A 22,185-nucleotide genomic window follows, 5' to 3' on the forward strand; every position below is an offset into this window, starting at 1 on the left:
ATACCTTGTCGGGGTAGAAGTCTTTGCTTGGTGGGTTGACAATCTCAGCCATGAAGGGGGAATGCTGGATGTCTTCGTTGTTGCAGAGCACGTGCACTGCATACTCCCCAGGCTCTGTGGGCCAGTAGCGCACGTCACAGGATCCATCGCCCTTGTCGTCACATTCGATCTTGGCCTGAGATGGACCTTCCACAGAGAAACCTGAACAGGAAAAAAAAACAGCTCTCAGTGGGTAAAACTAGACAATTGTAACATACACTTTCAGGATTCTCTTACTGCGTGTGTTATCTCTTCTGTTACTCACCCAGTGTACCGACGTTGTCTCCAACAGCCTCCACCACAAAGTCGGCAGATTTGCCAACAATGCCGCACTCCAGCCCTGGACCCCAGGCCCTCACCTTCTGCTGACCGGCCTCAGCGCCAATCTTGACCTCAATGGGACTAAACAGAGCAGAGAGTGGTGAGTCAATGCAAAAGTCAATGTAGTTGAATTCCAGTATTTGTTCCCATGTGAGTGTGTGTACCTGCGAGGGATGTGCTGTCCTCCCCAGGTGATGGTGATGGTGTATGTTCCAGGTGTGGTGGGGTAATACTCAAAACCATAAACACCATCTCCGAGATCTTTCCGTTTACACGGCTCCTCCAGACCCTCTGTAAACACACACATGCACATTATTATTACATATTTCCCCATTTTTCCCGTTTTTTCTAACTGCCAGTCAAAAAAACACTAGCACTCGAATGTTTCTTTCTTTTTGCAAGGCATGATAACTATATTATAAGCACACAGGGAGTGCATGATCATTGAAATCAGGGTACGATAACAAATAATTCAGTTTAATTTATGAGGCTTCAGCATAAATTAATCGAGCTTTTGGCCCCTTGGAACAAATTACCAAAACATATAATCGCAACATATAATCACTGGTATTTTACTGTTAAAAGGTCAGGGTTTCTACAAATTTTCATTTTCATTGACAAAACTTCAAAACTTTCCATAATTTTTTATGGACCACAAAGATTAATTTCCATGACCATTCACAGTGTGTAACATGAATATTCCTCCATCACAAAAACACAGTGTAATTTGCAGCTTTTCTCTTAAAAAATGTAAGCGATAGTAAAAACAAGACTTGTGTTTTCAATGCAACTTACTGGGCCCCTTGATGGTGACTTTGAGCTCTCCGGTTCCAGCTCCTTTGGTGAAAACCTGAAAGTCAGCGGTCTCCTTCACCCTCAGGCCCTTTGGCTGCAGACCGCGACCCTTAGCTCTGCACAGGCTGGGGTTGCACGCTGTGGAGAGACAAACATATGAAAGCATGTGAGAGAAAGCAACACAGGGGTCAGCTATACTGATTCCAACATGATGAGGATGTGTGAGCTCAGCAGTGGTTTCAGTGGCGGGAAGAGGGGAGAGGTGAGGGGTGAATCATGGAAAAAAAAACCAAAAACAAATTAAAATTCTGTCGGAATGAAGGATGAAGCGTTAATGGAGCGCTTTCATTTGTCTCTTCCCGCCTCCCTCGTACTCTGCCCACCCCTCCTGTGCCTCTTATCCATATATCTTATCCAACAGAGTGAACTCACAGACCAGTGAAGGAAATGAGCCTTTATCATCGCACAGGAAGTGGAGTACTCCTCATATCTACTGATTCTAAGTGTATAAAATAGGAGCTGCTGAGTCACAGTATGATGCCCTGCAGGAAACCTCACAGGAACAGCAGCAACTGAAGGCCATCAAGATATTTTCCAGGAAGTGGGCTACTTGGCACTTTAATAGTGAGAATAAATTTAAAAAATGTTATATGAAGGCTATTTTCAATTCAATAAGTGCTGTGAGCAGGCCTCGTATAACTTTTTTTTCTTGTAAATTTATAATTTTATGCTGCTTTCAGACACCTTTCACTGGTTTTTAAACCCTTGAAACCAGAATGAAATGGTTCAATTTCTTTCAAAAACATTGGAAAAAAGGCAATGAGCAACTTGGTAAGAAATATTCCAAAAATTGAAGATTTAGAAAATGATCTTTTAAAAAGCTAACAAAAAATTCTAGGGACTTAAGAAAAAACTTGGGAAAACTAAATACAATGATCATAATTACATATTTACTATTATGTTACAAAATTAATATAATTTCATAAGTACTTTTCCCCATGTTTTTCAGTATTTTGTTTAACTTCCTTAAAAAAAATCATTTTTAGGTAATTTTCTTGTACTTTTTACTAATATCTTGCCAATTTTTGGGCCATTTCTTCTTGTGTTGCTCATTGCCTTCTTCCCCTGTTTTTGAAAGTAATCGAGACAATTTGCTCAGGTTTTAAAGGGTTAATCTTGTCATATTACAACTTTATTCTTGTAAAATTACTACTTTAATTTTGTGATATTATGACTGTATTCTCGAAATCTTAGAATTTCTTTCTTTAACAGGGCCTAATCCTCTGTCTTAACTTACAACATATGCCAGTTGAATTTCTACAAATACTAATGTCAAGAGCTATGTTTTAAACAGTGCTGGTCATGCATTACAAATACAGTGAATTGTGTCATTGTGTAAACCTAGCACAAGTAGCGAGCTGGAAGAAATGAGGCATCCCTTTCCTGGGAAAATGCAAACTGCAGCTGGATGGAGGTATTCTTCCATCACTGTGAATATCTTAGTCAAGAATTACCTCATGGATATGATGATGGAGCGACTTTGAGTTTTGTGCTTTGCAGGCAGATGACACACACATATACACACACACCACACATTAAGCAGTCAAATGTCTATGCGGACACACAGCTCACCCACTCATGCATACAACTGCGCACACACACAGTGGGTACCCAAGAGAGATCCCAGGAAACAGGAAATGACAGCAGAAGGAAGAGACCATTCCAGAGAGAGGACAGATACCAGCAGGTCTCTATCGAAGAGAAGAGGGGGAGACAGAGGACATGACATCCAGGACGGTGGCAGAAAAAGACAGGAAAGCATTAGACACAACTGAAGACAAAACAGCAGGCTGAGTAAATATTTTGAGGACATATTTCACTTTTCCTTACTTCCTGTCATATATATTATTTTGCTGTCAAGTGTTTATATTAAAGTTTCAAATAATCAAATAATTAGGTAAATATTCCCAGTAAAACCCTCCGTTTTGTTCTCAAGGCTTGGTTTTCATGATTTCTTTCTTCTTTGCATTCACAAATTGTGACGATGTTCATCTGCTCCAGACACGCTTCTGCAAGTGTTTGCATTACGAAGCAGAAATATGGAATCTTGGTTAATTTCTCCCAGATTTCGAATCATGTTCCTGCTAGACATGCCCAATAGTGTTTAAAAGTTTTGGTGATTTTTCACAGGATAAAGTCCCAAAATACGCAGTCCTTTCCCGACTGCAAGTGCGCAGCTACATTTAGCTACATGTTAATTTCATGGAAACGTAATCTTGGTTGCTGATGTTTAATTCTTCCAGATTTCGTAACAGATTCCTGCTGGAACAGGTTTGATTTTGTATTGAAGCTTATATTGGTGATTTATCACAGGAAAAAGTCCCACTATACACAGTCCTTGCCCAAATGCGAGTCCACTGCTGCACATAGCTACATCCTAACATCATGGAAACATGTAACCTTGGTCGCTGATATTAATTTCTCCCTGGTTTTGGATCATATTTCTGCTGGAACATTTAGTATAGAATTTAGTATAGAAGTTTATACTGGGAATTTTTATAGAATAAAGTCCCACTATACACAGTCATTTCCATAGTTCAAGTACACTGCTACATGTAGCTACATGCTAACATTGGACACATGCAGTCTTAGTTGCTGATGTTTTTAATGTTTGCCTGATCTGATTTTGGATCATAGTCCTGTTGTATTCTCTGTTACAGTCATTCCTCAGCTGTGATGATGGTGCAGAGATGTGGAAAAGCTGACCAATCACTGGGCTCTTCAGGCGCGGGGTGCTTAAAGAAACAGGCACTAAATGTAGCTTTCTCAGACAGAGGCTGAATAAGCGTTCCAGCACACACAGTATGAGGATATTACAGTGTTTTTGACTATTAAAACATGTAAAAATGCTTTTGTAGAAACCTGAAATACTAGTATCTAGCAAAAATGAGCAGAATAGGTCCCCTTTAAGGACTTAAAATTCACAGTCAGACTATGTAACTGCTGACATCATTAGAAGCTGAGATTTTCATTACCATAATTTTGGTTATTTACAAGAAAACACATTTATTGTTTCAGTAACATCCTATACATATTTGCTTATAAACCAGGTTTTTCAGTGACCGGTGATAGGACTTGTGCTACTGAGGAACTAAATCTTTAACCCTTACCCTCTCCCACGTTGACTGTGAAGGGACTCTTGCTGATCTGACCGCCAGCAAAGGTCACGTAGATGATGTGCTGGCCCTCCTGGGTGGGTTTGTAGGTGCAGCGGTAGCTACTGTTGCCCTTATCCTCGATGGTGCAGGTCACTGTGTTCTTCTTGCCAGCAGGATCCATGATAACCACCTCCACCTCGCCAACGCCAGCACCTGAGATAAAAAGGAAGGAGATGAAGGGATACAAGAATAGGAAAAATGTTTGAGTTAATAAAGTTTACAATAAAGCATAACCATGCAGACTTTTCTATCTGATGATGGCAAACAAACTAAATCTCAGTCACATCGTTCGTGTTATAACCTGCTGTGTAGACGTCAAAGTAAGTGGTCTTGTTGGCGATGTTTCCTGAGGGCTCCAGGCCGGGTCCCTGGGCTGTCGCCTTGCTGGAGTCTCCCTGAGCCATGCCCACCTCCACCTCGAAGGGGCTCTTAGAGATGTGCTGCCCTGCAAACAACACGGTCACCTACAAAGTAGACAGGAGAATCAGAATCTGAATCAGAAACTTGGGGGGATTATGGTTGATTACAGTTCCATAGAGAATTATAGCAGGTAGAAATATCTACCAGCACAAGTATATAAAAATGTAAATATAAAATTAAAAAAAGAAATAAGAATAGCAAACAATTATCAATAGTATGTAAATATTTAAAAATACAAGTATGTATAACATGCAAGTGAGTAAAAATGAATTATAAAGAAATACAGTAGTATAAGTAAAAATATATGTAAAATATAAAACAGCCTTATGCTACAATGCAATCTAAAAAACTAGTTTGCAAAATATAACAATAGGAAAAATGTGTACAATGCTACAATGAACATACATAAGTAGGAATTACATATGAAATATAGAAGAATAAATACAATATAAACAATATGTGGCACATGTTAATTAAAGCCTAGATTCATGAGTTGAAAAAATATTGCACATTTGAATAATTGCACAGAGGAATGGTGTGGTTGAAATATTGCACCAAGTATTGCAGTTCAGACAGTGATATAAAGAATGATTGCACCATAAAAACCCTATTGCACATTCGCAATATAATAAATAGATTATGGAAAGGAGAGAAGATTGAGTACCCTCAAAATCACCATAACAGGGCATCAGCCCCTTAAGTCTTAAAAGCACTGAAGTACTAGAAATCTTTAGTTAATTAGTTTGGTAATATTTTCTCTTGCCTGCTGCACAGGTTAAACTAAAAGTGGGATTGTTGGGACACTGGAATGTGCTGCAAAATGCTGTTTAATCCTTTTTTGTAAATTTCCAGTTGGCACCATCTTACACCGACAAATGTAAAAATAGTGCTGCACTCCAAAATCAAAAAAGTAAATGAGTTTAAGTATTATCAAATTAAAGTACTTAGAGCCAAATGGCATCATATACACTACAGACTTACTATTACTGACACAGTCATTTATGTGTTTTTGTTGTAGTTGCAACTGTGCAAAAGTTAATTTTAGTGAATTCTTAAAACAAGTTAATTTACACTGAAACCAAGTTGACATATTTGAAAAAAAAAATGGCAGTGATTTGTTCACTTTCTATAAGAAAATAAAACTTTAGGGACTCAATTTTTCTTTATCATAGAACAATACTGTATATGGTATAGCAGTGACACTCAATGTAAGTCCCTTGGGACAAATGTGGCCCATAATAGGGTACAACCTGTCCTGTCAACCTTTTCTTATTCACTATGAAAATATGTTGATCTGCACTGGTTGGTTATTTGAGTGCAAAAATGGTACTAAAGTGCATGAAAAAGCATCAAAATAAAGCTTTTTTATTTGAAAAAAAAAAAAAAAGAAGGTGCAAGGTATGATTTGGGGTCTGAGCAAAGCCCTGAGTGTCCGCAAATTCTAAAACAACCTGAGTACACCTGACCTACAAACAGCTGCTGCGACTAAATTCGCCTCATATTTTTATTTTATGCAATAAATATAAACGTTTATTATCAACTGGCCTTTGGCGTCCTGTCCTTTTACAAAGGTGGCCCATAGGCAATTTGAGTATCTCTGTTCTATAGGTTTCATATATAGCATGACAAATAATGTGCCATCAAATAAATGCAGGAGTAAAAAGTACAATATTTCACTGTGAAATGTGATAAAGTATAAGTATAAAATAGCACAAAATGGAAAGAATCGAGTAAAAATGTACTCTTTTACTCCACCACTGACTTCTAACATAGTGCACACTGTAAACAGTCCTCAGTCATGTAAAATCAGTCTTGTGCATTAAAAGTAAGTCTTACCTTGTGCATGCCTGTCACTTTAGGGATGTAGAAGACAGAGTAGGTGCGATTCTTGTCATTGTTGGCTGTCACTTTAGCCTGGAGGAAAATTATTGAGAGTTTAGAGAGTCATATGCCATGATGACCAAAAACCAAACACCCCAAATTCAGCAGTGTCTCACCTCCTCTCTGTGTCCTGCAGGGTCCTCCACGTAAACCAGTACCTCCCCCATCCCTGCACTGATGGTCTCCACGGTGAATACAGCCTTCTTCATTACCACGTTACCGACAGGCTCCACACCTGCAGAGAGAAGAGGGGACAGGACAGATGAGACGAGACACTAAAAATATGTATTGCATACATCATATGTGATCCTGAGCTGAAACAGAAAGAGCTTAGGATACATAAATAATGCATGCTGGCTAACATCTGTGTTATATTTAATATGCATTCACACCAAATTCAGCATTTTGCAGATTAGCCTCAGAGTTGTGTGGTGGTGTGGGTGTCACTAAATGGCCCATTTGTGGGGGATCAGAGGATGAAGAGAAAGACAATCTCCTCATTTAAGCAACTGAGTATTTGCTGTTGATAAATTTGTTTGTCAGCGTCCCCTGTAGCCCCGTCGCTGCCGCCTGGACGCAGGGCTCACATTCAGATGAACAGGAGGAGTGATGTTCAAGCTGCAAAGCTGGATTTGGTGTGAATGCGGCTTAAAGGCAGTATTCAGAACAATCTACAGCAACTGGATGAGCTTAAACTCCTTCTCACTACACAAGTCCAACCTCTTGGACCAGCTCACAGGTTTTGGGTCCACGGCTATAAACAAAGAAATCCTTCCTGCCCTAAACTGATCCAGCTGCTCAGCTTGATGCGACTGCATGTGTTTCCGTGTTGATTTTTAACTGCAGATGTGTGTGTTTGTGTGTGTGTGTGTGTGTGTGTGTGCGAGTGTGTACCTGGCCCATAGGCGCGGGCCTTCTTGGGGTTCAGTTTGGGTCGCAGAGGTGCGCCAGGCTTCAGTTTAGCCTTGGGGAACTGGGACAGGTAGGTCATGACTGAATGCTCGTCCACATTGGGGTCAACGATCTCTTCAGGGGTGATCACCTAGGAGACAAAGACGAGAAGGAAAATTGTCAGAATATTATGTTATGGAAGAGAAGTTGTACAGCAGGGATGTGCAATTTATGGCTCGTGGGCAAAATTTGGGCCCATAGGGTGCCAGGTGGCCCCCAAACCATTTTCTAATTCACAATAAAAATAAAGTGATTCACATCGGAAACTGTTTGTACTTTTAGTATACATAAGGTGAAATAAAACAGCATCAAAATCAAACTTTTTTATCAAGAAAGTGCCAGAGAAGGATCCCCCACGTTGGGGGCGTGGGGGATCCTAGGATTTTAGCCCCAATGTCCTAAAATCCTAGAAATGTCCTAAAATCCTAGAAACATCCTAATGTCCTGGAAATGTACTAAAATCCTAGAAACACTTGCTGTGACTGGCCCCTGGCCTCCTGTCATTTTGCTGAAGTGGCCCCCAAGCAAAGCATGTTTAGCATCCCTGCTGTACAGCCTGGCTCAGTGCTTGATTTGTTGCCATGGTGATTATTACCCACTAAACTCAACTGAGTAGTGTTGTGATTTAGAGCTTAAAACCACATACCACACTGTTCCTCAGCTCAGAAAGTACCTGAGACAGATTCACACGCACACCAGCAGACAGACACTCATAGAGACACACTTGTTGTCTGATTTTACAACCCACAGAGACAGCAGGGGATGAAACAAAGCCAGTTTCTTAGCAGAAACAGAGCTGAAGGCGGAAACAACGGTGACCACAGAGCCAACTGTCAGCACGCGATGCTGTGCCAGCTGCCAGCACTGTGCTAATCATGCCAACACAGCTCAGTCAGACATTCACCAGAGAGACCCAGCCCAGGAACCAGCTAGAACAACTAACTCTGGTGAACTCAGTTAGAGAGATCCCTAATAAATGTTGAACTTTACACTCTGGACAAACACTAAAGGGGATAAAAAGATTCTCATTAAGTACACAATGTCCAAGTGAGCATAAATATACCATCAGACTCGACTTTGTTGCTGTACCGTATGTTTAATGAGGTTCTGTCCCGTGCAGGAGGCAACTCAAACAGTGACTTTACCCATCAAACAAACATACTTCTCAAGTCAGGCCTGTAGTATTTAGGGGAACTCCGCTATTTTTCAACCTGGATCCTATTTTCCCCATGTTGTTCCATGTAAGTCACACAAGGAACAACAGTTTTTGAAAGTAGTACTTAGAGAGAGGCTGCAGCCGGCAGCAGTGAAACTGGCTGCAATTCTACTCTTTGTAAAAACTCATAGAAAGGTACTGGAGCTGGGTTGATTTGAGTGTGGTTATCCCTGATCGATGTCATGTAATATGGTTAAAAATTCAAAGTCAGCTGTCAGATGGTATTAATCTAACATTGCCACACTAAAATCCCTTTCACTCAAATTTTTGTAGATACTCAATGAGACATTCAACTTTGATATAATATGTGCGTTTCCAAAGGCTTTTGGTAAGAAATCCACAAATATCAGAAAATCCCAAATACGGAAATTAGATCAGTTTTTGGACTGCATGTGAGCACTGAACGCATCACGTGGGAGCTCACCATGTTATGCAATAATGACCTTAAAGGTGTCAAATTACTGATGAAGTTACTTTGACAAGTAAGAGGAATGATCTACTTTACCTTGTACAAATAAAACAAAGCTGTGTTATGCATGAAAAAAAATCATTTTAAACCACAAAATTACATTTGGCTCCAATTTCTAGTAAGAGAAAGACTTTATTTCAGTGGAATTTTAGGCCACGTTTAGATGACAACACAGTGTTTCCTCTACGCTCATTTAGGAGTGGCGGCCCCTTACTGCTCATCTGTATTGGGACTGATTTTACCTGTGGGATGCCCAGCCAGTCGTCAGCTTGCTGCATGGCCTCACGTGCGTTGTCCACAGGTTTGGTCTGATCCCACTGATCCCAGTCAGGACACAGACCTGCGGGGAAGAAAGGAGGAGGCTCAGACTAACAGGCAGCAGTTGAGCAAAAAATACATATTATTGCAATATGATGACAATGAGACAGACAATAAAAATCTATATAAACTGTATTTAAAGCTGTTTTGCTACAAACATGTCGACTCCACAGTCACAGCCTTGACCCCGTCCAGCAGACACAGAGAATGCAAAGCATGCCTAATCTGTGTTTGAAGGTCAATCAGTAGCAGTATTTAGGTGTTGGGTCATGCAGCTGTCTCTGTGGCTCATTAAGATGCTTGCCCTTGAATTCACCCGCTGGATGTTATGATGTTCCTTCATTATCACATTGCAAAGTGTGTCAGCAGTTTTTATCTCCTTGTTCATAAGCAACTCTCAGGTCTTTTGTTGTTGTTGGATGCTGTTGGAAATCTTTCGCTGCAGGGAAATAAAGCCCTGGTTGGATCCTTATCTCTGGCACAAGGATGGTGGTGATCCACAGGTATGCCAAACATCCTGAGCATGTCAACAGAAACTTCCTTTCACCCTCACTTTCCTTCACCTACATCCCTCCTCCCACACCCTCTCCTAATTCAACAGCAGCATAATGGGAGGGTTGAGCACTGGCCCTCTTCTCCACTCTATGCAGCTCATCACCCCTGCCCTCAGCTTTAACTCCCGCACACATGAGAATTATGCAGCGTTTTCTCTGACCTGACCTCAGACCTACAGCTGTCAATCACTGTTGTGTTCAGTCATGAGTCATGATGCAAAAATGCATAATAACTAGGAGGCAAAGGAAATTGAAATAGTATAAAAAATCTAGGCATTAACCTGAGTACAGTTTTTTTCACAACAGGAAAAAGGCAATGAGCAACTAGGCAAGAAATGTCCCAAAACTTGCAAGAAATTAGTAAAAGGTGACATGAGAATTAAAATGGGGAGGGGGCGTTGCTAGAAAATACTTGTCAAATTACGAAAAGAAAAGAGCAGAAAATGCAAGTGGTGGACAAGAAGAATAACAGTCAACAACATAAAAAAACGCTGTACACTATAGCTCCTTAATGTGCAATTCAGAGGTCACACTTGTCAATAAAGTGCAAATGCAAAAAGTAAAGTGTAGAGTAAGTATGAAATGCACAGCACCAAAAGTTATCCATGTTGTCACCATTCGACATGCAACCCATTTGCAGGTTGCAAATTTGTTTGGTATGTGGGTTGGTATTTGTGTGTTTGGTAAAATTCCTTAATAAAATATCATCACCCTGTGCTATGTGCTATGTGTATTTCAGCTGACCCTGACTGAGCTCTTATCTTCCACAAATTAAGTTTCTAACACTTTGCACTTGGCTGGTGTAAATTTCACACCCTCTCTGTTGGGGAAACACATGTTCACCTCGCGCACGCACTAAAGCATGCACACGCGCGCGCGCGCGCACACACACACACACACACACACACACACACACACACACACACAGACACACACACACACCTGGGGCACAGCTGTCGACCAGGGCACCCAGGGCTCGGCCAGTCTGCCAGTCCCTGCTGAAGTTGGTGATGGGGAGCTCAGGCAGTTTGTTCTGGATCCATCCCAGCAGCCTTTGCTTGGGCGTCTTCTGCTTGCCATCGTCAGTCTCCTCCTCCTCATCCCACATGGGCATGGAGATGGAGTAGTGCAGAATCAAGGTCCAGATCAGACCAAGGATCAGCTTCAGGTTCCCATCCACAATGGCTTTAGAGTCTGGAGTCAAGAGGAAGAGAGAGGGCAGATTTTCAGTCATGTTAGCATGCTTCAACATGTAGCCTATGAATACTTTAAAAACTTGCAATTCATAGAAGACAAACAGAAGCTTGTTATTTAGATGTGTTTTAGTTCAATAAAAAAGGGGAAATTTCCAAAGATGATTTTAAGATGCAACCTTTCTTCAAAATATAAAAAAAAATACAAGAAACATTTGACTAGAGAAAGGCTCTTGTTTGATCTTTTTTACTTAACCCTCAGTGTTTCAGACGCAGGGATCTTTAGGCCTAATTGATCTGCATCAAATTCCCAATTTCACTCAGGAGTGTCTCTGTTATCTGCTATCTAATGAATGTCTCTTTAAGACGGAGTGGGATGCATATTGAGACATCATGGAGCATGGCCTGGTCTGGGGAGAGATAGTGAGTTTATGTGTACATCCTACATTATGGCCTTTTGTACAGATTTCAATCTAGTTTCAGACCAAAGGTATTAAAGGTAACACATTATGCAAAACACACTTTTTCCATGTCTTTCTGAGAGAAATGTGTGTCCCCGGTGTGTCTGGAGGCCCCAAAGTCTGAGAAAAGACCATTATCTCTCTTTGTCTCCTGTTCCATCTTTTAGAAAACCTGTGTAACAACGAGCTAGTCAGACATGCAGCTCCGAAAGACGTCCTATGGCATTCATTTGCCTGAGTTATCTCTAGCTAGGTGACAATCCCCACCCATAAAGTAGAAGCCTGTTTATTTTGCAGGTCAGTGTGTGGAGCTCATAGACTGTATATAAAGATGAACGACATGACAGCTCCCCCAAAGTAAGGTTATTAAATCTTGATCACCCCCTGGTGTCTGACTCTAAGATTAGAAGATAAGGATTAAGATTAAAACGTGGAAGTAAACACCAAATAAATTTTTTCCAAAGAAAGTTTCTGTCACTGAAGGTAGCTCTCATCACCCTGCTGTTGGTTTGAGTGTTTTTTTTTTCATGATAAGTTCGGTTTTATTGAGTTATTAAGTTATAAAAAATAGGGCTTTTCCGCCATGATTGACAGCTGTGACAGCCAATCCGTGCACTCACATTCAATGCAGCTGCTCGTGATTGATTGGACGGGTATTTGGGCAGGACTGCCCCACCACAAAAAATGCTGTGCAGATGAAGGGCTCCCAATGACATCACCCTTGCAAGATGGCAACGCTCGTGTCCAGGATATCTGAACCTCACTTCAGCGTAGCAGGGGTAAGTGGGGGCGCGTCGCCCATCTTTATATACAGTCTACGGTGGACCGTTAACATTAGCCTGGTGAATTTAGCATTAGCTGATTGAACTTAACATTAGCCTCTTAACCTTTGCATTTGGCCTGTTGAACGTAGCATTAACCCATTACACTTAGCGTTAGCCTGGTGAACTTGCCATAAGCCTGGTGAACTTAGCTTTAGCCCTTTGAACATGCTGTTGGCCTGTTGAACTTAATGGCACATAGGAGAAGTTTACTATTAGAGCTTTCTGCCTAAAAGCCTTTTCTGGCATAAATCTTTTCATTGTAGCCCAAACCATGACAATTTCGCTAATCCACGAAAGGGCTTTCTGGCAGATAACCCTGGATGCAAACTTCTCCCAACAGCACCTTAGCATTGCCATGCTGCACAGCTAATACTGTGTTCGGAGGCCTGAGAATGTTAGGTCTTATTTGAAATCAGTTCAATAACAATAGCAATAGACTGGATGTGGGTAATTTAAGCTTATTTTTCATGTTTTTTTTTTTGTTTTTTTTTTTTAATGGAGCTTAGCTGGCTTTGCTGTTATTAAAAGACCTCTTCTGCTCCATGAGCATCCTGGTAGGCTATTTCACACCTATCATTATTGTAAAATGACATGCATCTGTTCGGGAGTTTTTCCTTGAGTGATGTGAGGGTCTAAGGCAGAGGGATGTCGTACACTGTAAAACCCTCTGAGGCAAACCATGTTTTGTGATAATGGGCTCTAAAAATAAAATTGACTTGACTTGACTTGACTTGACTTGTTGCTGTTGTATTGGGTGTATGTAGATTAACCTGAAGATGTGGCCTAAAGGTACACGTGTAATAAACAAATAGTCAAGCTACCATGAATTTCAGAAATAGTTATTCCTTTGCTTGGCAACATTGTGTAACTTTGATATTGTCAGCAGCCATAGGTCTTGTATGGTCTTGCAGCCTCACATTACATTACAAATCTGTTCTTTTTAATCAGTCGCCATTCTACATAAATGTTTTTTTTTAATGTATTTTCTAAATGAACATGAATAGTGAAAAGGTTTTGGATAATCCATTACAGATTTAAACACATGAAAACTACATTGTGCAGACATGTTGCACAAGAGGCAGTTGATCAGGAGGCCTGACTGCTCAGGTCCATCCTGGAGGATTGTGTGTCTAGTTGATGGTGATTAGAAGATAAAAGAGGAAACATTCTGGTTCTTGTAAAGGATTTCTGACAACGTTCTCATGGTTTTCAAGGGTGTATGTAAGAGGCCTGATAGGTTTTAAGCTTTCTGTGGAGTACAAAGTTAAACATTTTAGGTCTGTTAAAAGGGACACGTGTGACAGCAGCTATGTCCAGTTGGCAGTTTCTTGGAGATTACAGCTTTTTCAACACTAAAGGCTGCAGAAAGCATGAAAACAGAGGAGAATGAGACTGCGAACAACAACATAAACATCTTTGGACTGGAGCACATTTTGATTCAAATGCTGCTCACATCATTGTCAACTTTACTTATTTTGGTTATTGTTGTCTAAGACTGGAATGATTGTTGGAAGCAGCAGCTCAACTTCAACAATTGGGTTCTGTATATGTTTGTTTTGTTTTTTTTAGATGTTTTTACATGAGAGCGCTGGGACTGCAGTTGGGGGCTGGGGCTACTGAAAAGGCTGAATATTAAAGGCCTGCAGTAGGAGGGTCTGGAAGCTGTTTGGCCAAGTGGTGCAGCAAGACTCAGAGGACAGGGTCAGGATGAATGGGGGTCTAAACCAAAAGGAGGGGGAGGTTGGAATTTCATGCATGATGAAGATGAGGAGCAGAGTAGCTAGCCAGTCAGATAACAAAGGCTGGTAAGAAGTTAAAAAAAGCTAATCGAATGCACAGAGTTTCATGCGCTACATAGGATGACTTACAACCAGAGATACATGATGAGGAATTTTTTTCAACAAACTGATAAATGCCTGCTTCTCAGGCTGATAACTTACTATAACCAATTATTTCACATTTAAAAAGCAGTGTATACCCTGTACTTTGTGAACACCTAAGGGTAGGAAAGACTAAGATGTAGTCTAATGATTCAGATGCAGTATCCATACCTGCTACGGATGCATGATAATGAATCTTTTGCTGATATCCAATAAGTCAGTATATAACAATTAATTTGGTCGATAACCATTATCCACTTTTTTGAAAAATTTTGCAACTTCCTTCCCAATTCACCGACTGAATATACTTCCTTATCTGTGTGCCTGTACCCCAGTTTACCTCTAGTTTTATATGTATTTTCATGTATTTACTCATTTATTTTATTGTCTATCTATCTGTCTGTTTAATTTTTGTCATTTATATTCTTCATACATGTATCATACTTGTATATCCTTCAGATGTTTTTTTGATATATGTGCTTTTTTTTACTTGATGTTTTTTACTTGTTCACTATGAATATAAAAAAAGAATTTCTTTTTTTAAAATGCACATTTGCTGATTATGACAGTTCATTTTAAAACCAATATTGGGGGCTGAGGTCTGGACTGCAGGCAGGCCAGTCTAGTACCTGCACTCTTACTGTGAGGGTACGCTGTTGGAACACAGGAGAATGTGTCTCATTGTCTTGCTGGAAGTCCCTGAAAAAGGCATCCTCTGAATGGCAGCATATGTTGCTCCAAAACCTTTATGCACCTTTCAACTTTAACAGAGCCTTTACAGACATAAATTTTACCCATGTAATAACACACCCAAATATTATCACATATGCTGGCTTTTGAACGTCTCTGTAATTTAACATAGGTCAAACAAGCTTTGCAAATCACTGCATTCTGTTTTTATTTACGTTTTACACAGCGTCCCAACTTGTTTGGAACTGAAGTTGTAAATTAGAGAAGTTCTTTCATACAGAACTACAACTGGGACATCTCCCAGAGATGTGCTCGCAAGCTTTCCAACCCTGAGTTACATGACATGTCAGCTGCTCCCAGTGGAAAAATACACCCATCACCATGGGAACTTTGAGTGAGCTGAATCGTTATAGCAACCAAATGTCAACTTTGTCCACTTAGGAGTGATAGGAAAGAGGAAGAGTCGAAGAAGAGAGAAGCAAGAGATAGGAAAGAGTGACTGAAAAGCAGCGACAGAATGCAGCACAGAGGGGACACGAGGCAGATATGTTGCCTAAAGACAAAGATAAAAGTGACAGCTATAAACTGTCATTTGTACTGAAGTCAAGTGAAGACAATTCTTTTTACATAACTAACTCAGTATCACAAATTTGCCCCAGAGGCTTCACAGGACAGGAGTGTGTGCATAGCGGGTGCATGTGGACCACAGGTTGGTACTTGCAGGAGGAATGCAGATCCGATAAAGCAGGGGTGTGTCACAAAGCAGTCAGCCAGTGCAGCTTTAAAGCAGGACCACAACATCACCAGAACAAGAGCAGAAACATTTTTTTCTGTAAAATTCTATGAAAAGTTTAAATATTCAGTGTTGAAGCAAGACTCTACCTCCACCCTAGTAATATGCTGAAACTTATGATGAGCGGTGATGTGTGAGTCAGTGCCTAACAGTATCTGTGATCTTAAGCTGTCCAATACAGGGCATCATCTAGGGCCTTGATACTCAACTTACAACCCAAATCTGGCCCCTGAGAGGATGTCGGATGGCCCCCCAACTATTTTCTAATTCACTATAAAAATACAGTTGTTCACAGCAGGAATTGTTTTTGTACTTTAGTATACATAAGGTTCTAGACTGCATAAAACAGCATCAAAATAGAGCTTATTTATCAAAAAAAGTAACAGTGGAGGATTACCACACCCCCGACAGATGTCCTAGCTAAGACCCTGATTCTAAAAAAAATTCTAAAAAATGTCCTTAAATCGGAGAAACATCCTTAAGTCTGAGAAACATCAAGATTCTAGAAAAATACTGGAATCCTGGAAATGTCCAAAAATCATAAAAATGTACTAAAGTCCTAGAAATTTCCAAAAATCCTAGAAATGTTCTAAAAGCCCCAAAATGTGCTAAAATCCTTGAAAAGTCCCAAAATCCAAGAAATGTGCATAAGTCCTGTAAATGTCCTAAAATCATAGAAATCGCTGGAGTCCTAGAAATGTCCTAAAATCATAGAAATATCCTAAAATCTCAAAAACATATTTAAATCCTTGAAACCTGTTATTTAGCAAAAGTGGCCCCCAAGCAAAGCAAACTGAGTATCCCTGCTCTAAGGTTTGGACAACAGACAAGCTTATCCTCCTCTCGGGTATTGTTAAGGACATAAGGTCCTTCACATTTTCTGATAATGTGTGTATGTTGCTCTTTGATTCATGCCTCTCACACACAAAGCCACTAAACATGCAAGGAATCTGCAAACATTCCCGGCAGACCACAGCACACCAAGCCTGATGGAGCCCATATACGGACACAGACTGCCAGACTCCCCCTCTGCTGACTCATACCCCCCCACCCCACCCCACCCCCGTTGCGTTGAGAGAGAGTGTGTGTGTGTGTGTGTGAGAGAGAGAGAGAGAGAGCGATAGAGGCAGTCACCAAAGTGTGGAGACTACCGTATGGAGAGAGTGCGTGTCTGTGGTTGATGCTCCATCTGCCCCAAAAACTCCCATGACTCATCTATTTGGCTCGCTGCTGCAGCCCCCCCCAGTGGCATCACGATGACATCATTGCAACCCCTGACCCACAGCCTGACCTGATCCCAGCATCTCAAGGAGGGAGAGGGAGGGGGAGAGGAGAGAGCGCAGAGGAGAGTGATAGCAGGAGGGAAGAGTCTGCACAATATTCAGGTTTTACTACAACATCTGGTGCAAATTAGTCTGCAGATCTTGTAAAGGTGGAGGAACGAAACACAACAGCAGGTCTAGATAATCCTGAGCTCTCTCCATCCCTGTCCATCACTCACAATATACTGATGTTAATCATATATAACAAATGAAAAAGAAATCGCAGGACTACCAGGAGACATATCCATCAGCCAAAAGGCCGACATGACTATACTGGTGGGCCTTAACTGTACGTACTGTAGAACTAAACTGATAAAGGAAGAAATGATTGCAGATACATCTGCATCTGTGTATGTATCAGCTGGTACTAATAGATGTGGACCCCAGGAAGAATAGCTGCAGTAATGTTGTATCTAATGGGGATCCTAATAAACTAAACTAAACTAAACTAAACTAAACTAAACTAAACTTGAAACACATGAACTCATGTTTTCTTTCAGTTCTTTCTTTCTAAAATGTTAACATGTCGATCCGTTGCCGTGCAGTGCATGGATTAGCAGGCCATAGATGGTTTCATTGCTATTCTGTTGATTTGGTCCCTGTTTACAGTCGGCTACTACATTTACAAACATTACAGCAGGAAATACATTCAGACGCACTTACAATCTTTATGTGGTCAAGTTTGAAACGGTCTCTAAGAACAAGGTGCAAGGTATATTTTTTAGTCATAAAAAAAAATCTACATCTTTGGAGTTGAAGGATGAGTTGATTAAAATCAGAAACTACTATGAAAATTCCATCCACTTTATATATATATATATACATATATATATATATATATATACATCTCAATCACCAACAACTGGAAAGTAGGTCACTGTTGTAATTTATGCAATTGGAATCTGCCAGTTATTTACTTGATTAATGGATCAGTTGTTTGGTCTTTAAAATGTCAGAAAATAATTTTAAAAATGTGTCAATCCGTGTGTCACAAAGATCAAGACGATGTACTTGTTCTGTCCACAACCCAAAGACATTCAGTTTATTGTCATAGAGTGGGAAAGAAAGCAGATTATATCCCCATTAATGACACTGGAGTCAGAAAATGTTGACCTTTTTCTTAAAAAGTCACTCAAACCAATTAATTGATTATTAAATTAGCTGGAAATCAATATAAATTCAATAGTTAAATTAAATAGCTGATTACCAATTGCAATTAATCATTGCAGCTCTATTTCCCACAAATGTATATACGGTCATGTATAATGTGCAGCGCTGAGTGTGAGTGGAACTATCATGTCATAGGCTACATGCTGAACAAAGATACTTCTCAGACATTAAGATCAAGCGTGCAATACAATGGTGCCCACACACATATACACACACACACACACACACACACACACACACACACACAGTCATGCCTGGAAAAGAAGGAGTGGTTGAAGTGGCCAAACCCCGGTCAGACAGAACACTGTGAGGAAATGTCACACATTCCACACTGCCCTTATCTCTCTCACACACACTGTGGGACATTAAACGTTCATAAAACCCAAAAGGAAGCAAAAACATTTGCTCTGCAACTGTGACATGAGTTGGGCTTGTAGCCTCAAACATCCAAAAGCTGAAAAGCATTGACCTGGAGCTCTCTCTTCTTTCCCTCCCTCCTCCCTCCCTCCTCTAGCTCAACAAGCCACACTGGAGCTACTACACTTCCTCCTCTTTCTTTCTACTCCTTCCAGTCATCCTCCCTCCCTCCCCTCTCCTTCTCTTCACTCCCTCCGCTGGAAAAAGTTCCTCCTGGTTTTTTAGCCTTAAAAGGGCAGAAGCAAACTGGATCCTGGCAGCCCTCCCATTCCCTGGGCTCTGGTTACAGACGGAGGGAGGACAGGACAGGAGAAGGGGAAGGCAGAGGGGGTGGAGAGCTGAGAAAGAGAGAGAGAAAAAAAAAGGGCAGGGAAAAGTGCTGTGTGGGACATTTTTAAAGCCCGCACTGACAATAGCACCCACTGAGGATGGGCTGAAATATGTTCATATAAGTGAGGAGATGAGCGAAAAAATGAGATTTGAAGGGATAGGCAAGGACAGAAATATGAAAAATATGAGGAAAACAGGGAGCGGCAAGTAGGGACAGGCTAAAACAGAGCCCAGGGAGGTGAGAGGAGGACACGGGCATCGTGTCCACTGATGAATGAGGGGGGTAATAAATACCAGGAGGTTTTAATTAACTGTTTGTTTCCTGGAAACCTCAACGATCAACCAGGAGAGCAGAGTTTAGGTTTGTGAGTAATTAATAGTTCTGGCCTGGCAAAAATGATTCAGGTCTGGAAAAGTAGATCCCCAACAGACGGCTTTCTGGCACAGGCGCTCAGTCCATGTCTGTTTGTAGCTAAAATCTTGTAACATAACAACAGTAAGCAAAGCACAAACGGCAGCACAACAGAGAAGTTTGTTGGTTTGACTTTGAATATTTTGGATAAAAAAAGAATATTACATTACAGGATATGCTGTCATTGCAGTTTATATGCAAGGGGCCAATGTTTTCTACCCTTTGAAACCTGAGAAAATTGGCTTGATTTCTTTTAAAAATCATGAGAAGGCAATGAGCAACAACAGAAGAAATGAACCAAAAACAGCAAGAAATTAGTAAAAAAAAAAAACCCAACAAAACAAAACAGAAAATTACCAGAAGTTTAAATAAAATAAAATAAGTAAATAAAAAAAATTACGATAATTATAAATACAGTTTTTTTTTACAGTCTTAGCTTTTTTCTTTTTTATCCCTTTCAAAACCAAGCAAATTGGCGTGACTTCTCTCAAAAACATGAGCAATGAGCAACGACAGAAGAAACTACCCAAAAAATTGCAAGAAATTAAAGTACACAAAAATTGCCTGAAAAACCAACAAAGTAATTAACTTTGAAAAAGCACCTAAAATCATAATTGTGACATAATTTAAATTATGCAATTATGATAATTAAAGATTTCCCATAGCTTATCTTTTTTCCCTAGCTTTTTAGAAATAATTTTCAAAATGTAGTAATTTCTTGCAGTTTGTGGAACATTTCTTAACAAGTTGTTTATTGCTTTTTTCTTCATGTTATAAAGGAAGTCTCTAATCACCAATTTGATCAGGGTTCAAAGGTTCAAATACATGTGAAAGGCGTCTAAAAGCAGAACAAGAAAAGTGATGTTGCTTCAGGTTCAAAGGGATAAATACATTTCTAAATCTACTCATTTCTTGCAATTTGCTACATTTGCGGCTTGTTGCTCATTGCGTTTTCCTCATGTTTTTGAAATAATAGTTTACTCAGGGTTCAAAGGTTTAAAAACTTGTGAACAGCATCTGAAAGCAGCACAAGAAAAGTGACGTCACTCCAGGTTCCAAAGGGTTAAATACCTTCCTGCAGATCTTTGCGGGTAACAGAATATGTTGCTTTATGTCTGCTTGTTCAGTCTGAACATGAGGCATGGGGTGTTGGGGCATGTTTCCAACTCTGATGTAATGCAATAGCCTGAATACCACTGTACTGAATGGGAACACGCTCTCTGCTAATCCTCGCTATCCACTTGACCAGTCCCCTTTCGCCTGTGCAGACAGGAAGTTATGCTAATGATAATGAGCGGGCAGGAAGTGATCCATTTTGACCTAACTCGGTGGCTAAACTCTGTTATCTCACTTTTGAGCCTACATTCCTCTGTGCCCTTCAACACAGCAGTCACGCTCTCACTTTCTGAAAACCTAAGATTATATAATGTTGTTTGACATCCACAGCACAAGCAGGCTCTTAATATACAGACACTTTGGATTCCCCAATGGGTCTATGTAGTGCTCTCATTATCTGATGACTGAGGTCGCATGAGTTTTGGGAGTTGCCTTTGCATTGCTGTAATTAAATGATGTTAACTGATGTTTTGGCCCCCTAGGGACGGCAGCAACAAGCTGTAAACATACTGACATGTCATCCCCTTAAAGACTTCATATGGTCAACTTATCGGCAAACAGTCAGTACATTTACATAACGTTAAAAAAAGATCAGACTATTGTGTTGATCCAACGAAAACTGGACTTTTAAAATATGTGTAAATATGTCAGTCCGACTGAAATCGTACTAAGTCCAATTTTTCAAAGTCAGACTAACTTACCTGGATAACGCGGTTCGTGGTCAATAATGTATACACCTCAGTTGGACCGGAACTGGCCTTGGTGTTCTGCACATGCTATAGAGTCCCCATGCTGGGCTTTGACCCAGAAGTCAAACAGCATAAACTGATATAAGAAAACTGGTAAAAAACAAAAGAGAAAGGTAAAAAGGAAGCGTATGGAATCTACAGAGACGAAAAGTTATTCATGTTGTCACAATTCGACACGCAACCCGTTTGCCGCTTGCTAACATGTTTGGAAACTGGAAGAAGGTCCAATAGCAACTAGCTGAAAGAAGGCATATCTCCACCTGCTGTGGCAGAGTCAGACATACTTCCGTTAATAAACTGATTCTTCCCTGCTGCTTGTATACTGAGACAAGGACAGAAGTCCAATTAAATGACCTAAGTGAGCTTTAACTGTAGCTCCACTTAACGGTGCATGTTAATGTACTGACATTTATGAGATGACTGCGTTTCCACTGAGTGATGTTCTGCGACTTCTCCTCTGGTGATAACACTCCAAGAAGCATAGTGATGGATGTTTAAAACATTAGCAGCTTTATTTCTATTGCAGGCCCCACACTAGCCGTCATTATTTCCAATCCAAGGCCACGTAGCCGTGTTATGGAGTGTTAATGTAAAGGCAAGCCGCTCCCACATATGAGGGATTTCTGGGAGGTGATAGTCCATGATT

General features: G+C 40.5%; 1 protein-coding gene across 3 annotated transcripts in view; it reads right to left on the reverse strand.

The window, feature by feature from the left end:
• flna (filamin A, alpha (actin binding protein 280)) overlaps positions 1-22,185 on the reverse strand; it is a 70,740-nt gene that overhangs the window by 27,112 nt on the left and 21,443 nt on the right. For all 3 annotated transcript variants that reach the window (XM_042491211.1, XM_042491212.1, XM_042491210.1), the window contains exons 3-13: positions 11,125-11,376; positions 9,553-9,650; positions 7,569-7,716; positions 6,791-6,909; positions 6,630-6,707; positions 4,675-4,837; positions 4,326-4,526; positions 1,156-1,293; positions 525-651; positions 305-441; positions 5-201 (exon numbers count right to left, since the gene is read on the reverse strand). In XM_042491211.1, the coding sequence (XP_042347145.1) occupies positions 5-201; positions 305-441; positions 525-651; positions 1,156-1,293; positions 4,326-4,526; positions 4,675-4,837; positions 6,630-6,707; positions 6,791-6,909; positions 7,569-7,716; positions 9,553-9,650; positions 11,125-11,376 (1,658 nt within the window). The remainder of the gene's footprint in view (positions 1-4; positions 202-304; positions 442-524; positions 652-1,155; positions 1,294-4,325; positions 4,527-4,674; positions 4,838-6,629; positions 6,708-6,790; positions 6,910-7,568; positions 7,717-9,552; positions 9,651-11,124; positions 11,377-22,185) is intronic.

The sequence above is a fragment of the Plectropomus leopardus genome, chromosome 8 (genome assembly GCF_008729295.1).
Source record: "Plectropomus leopardus isolate mb chromosome 8, YSFRI_Pleo_2.0, whole genome shotgun sequence".
In the NCBI taxonomy this organism is placed as follows: Eukaryota; Metazoa; Chordata; class Actinopteri; order Perciformes; family Serranidae; genus Plectropomus; species Plectropomus leopardus.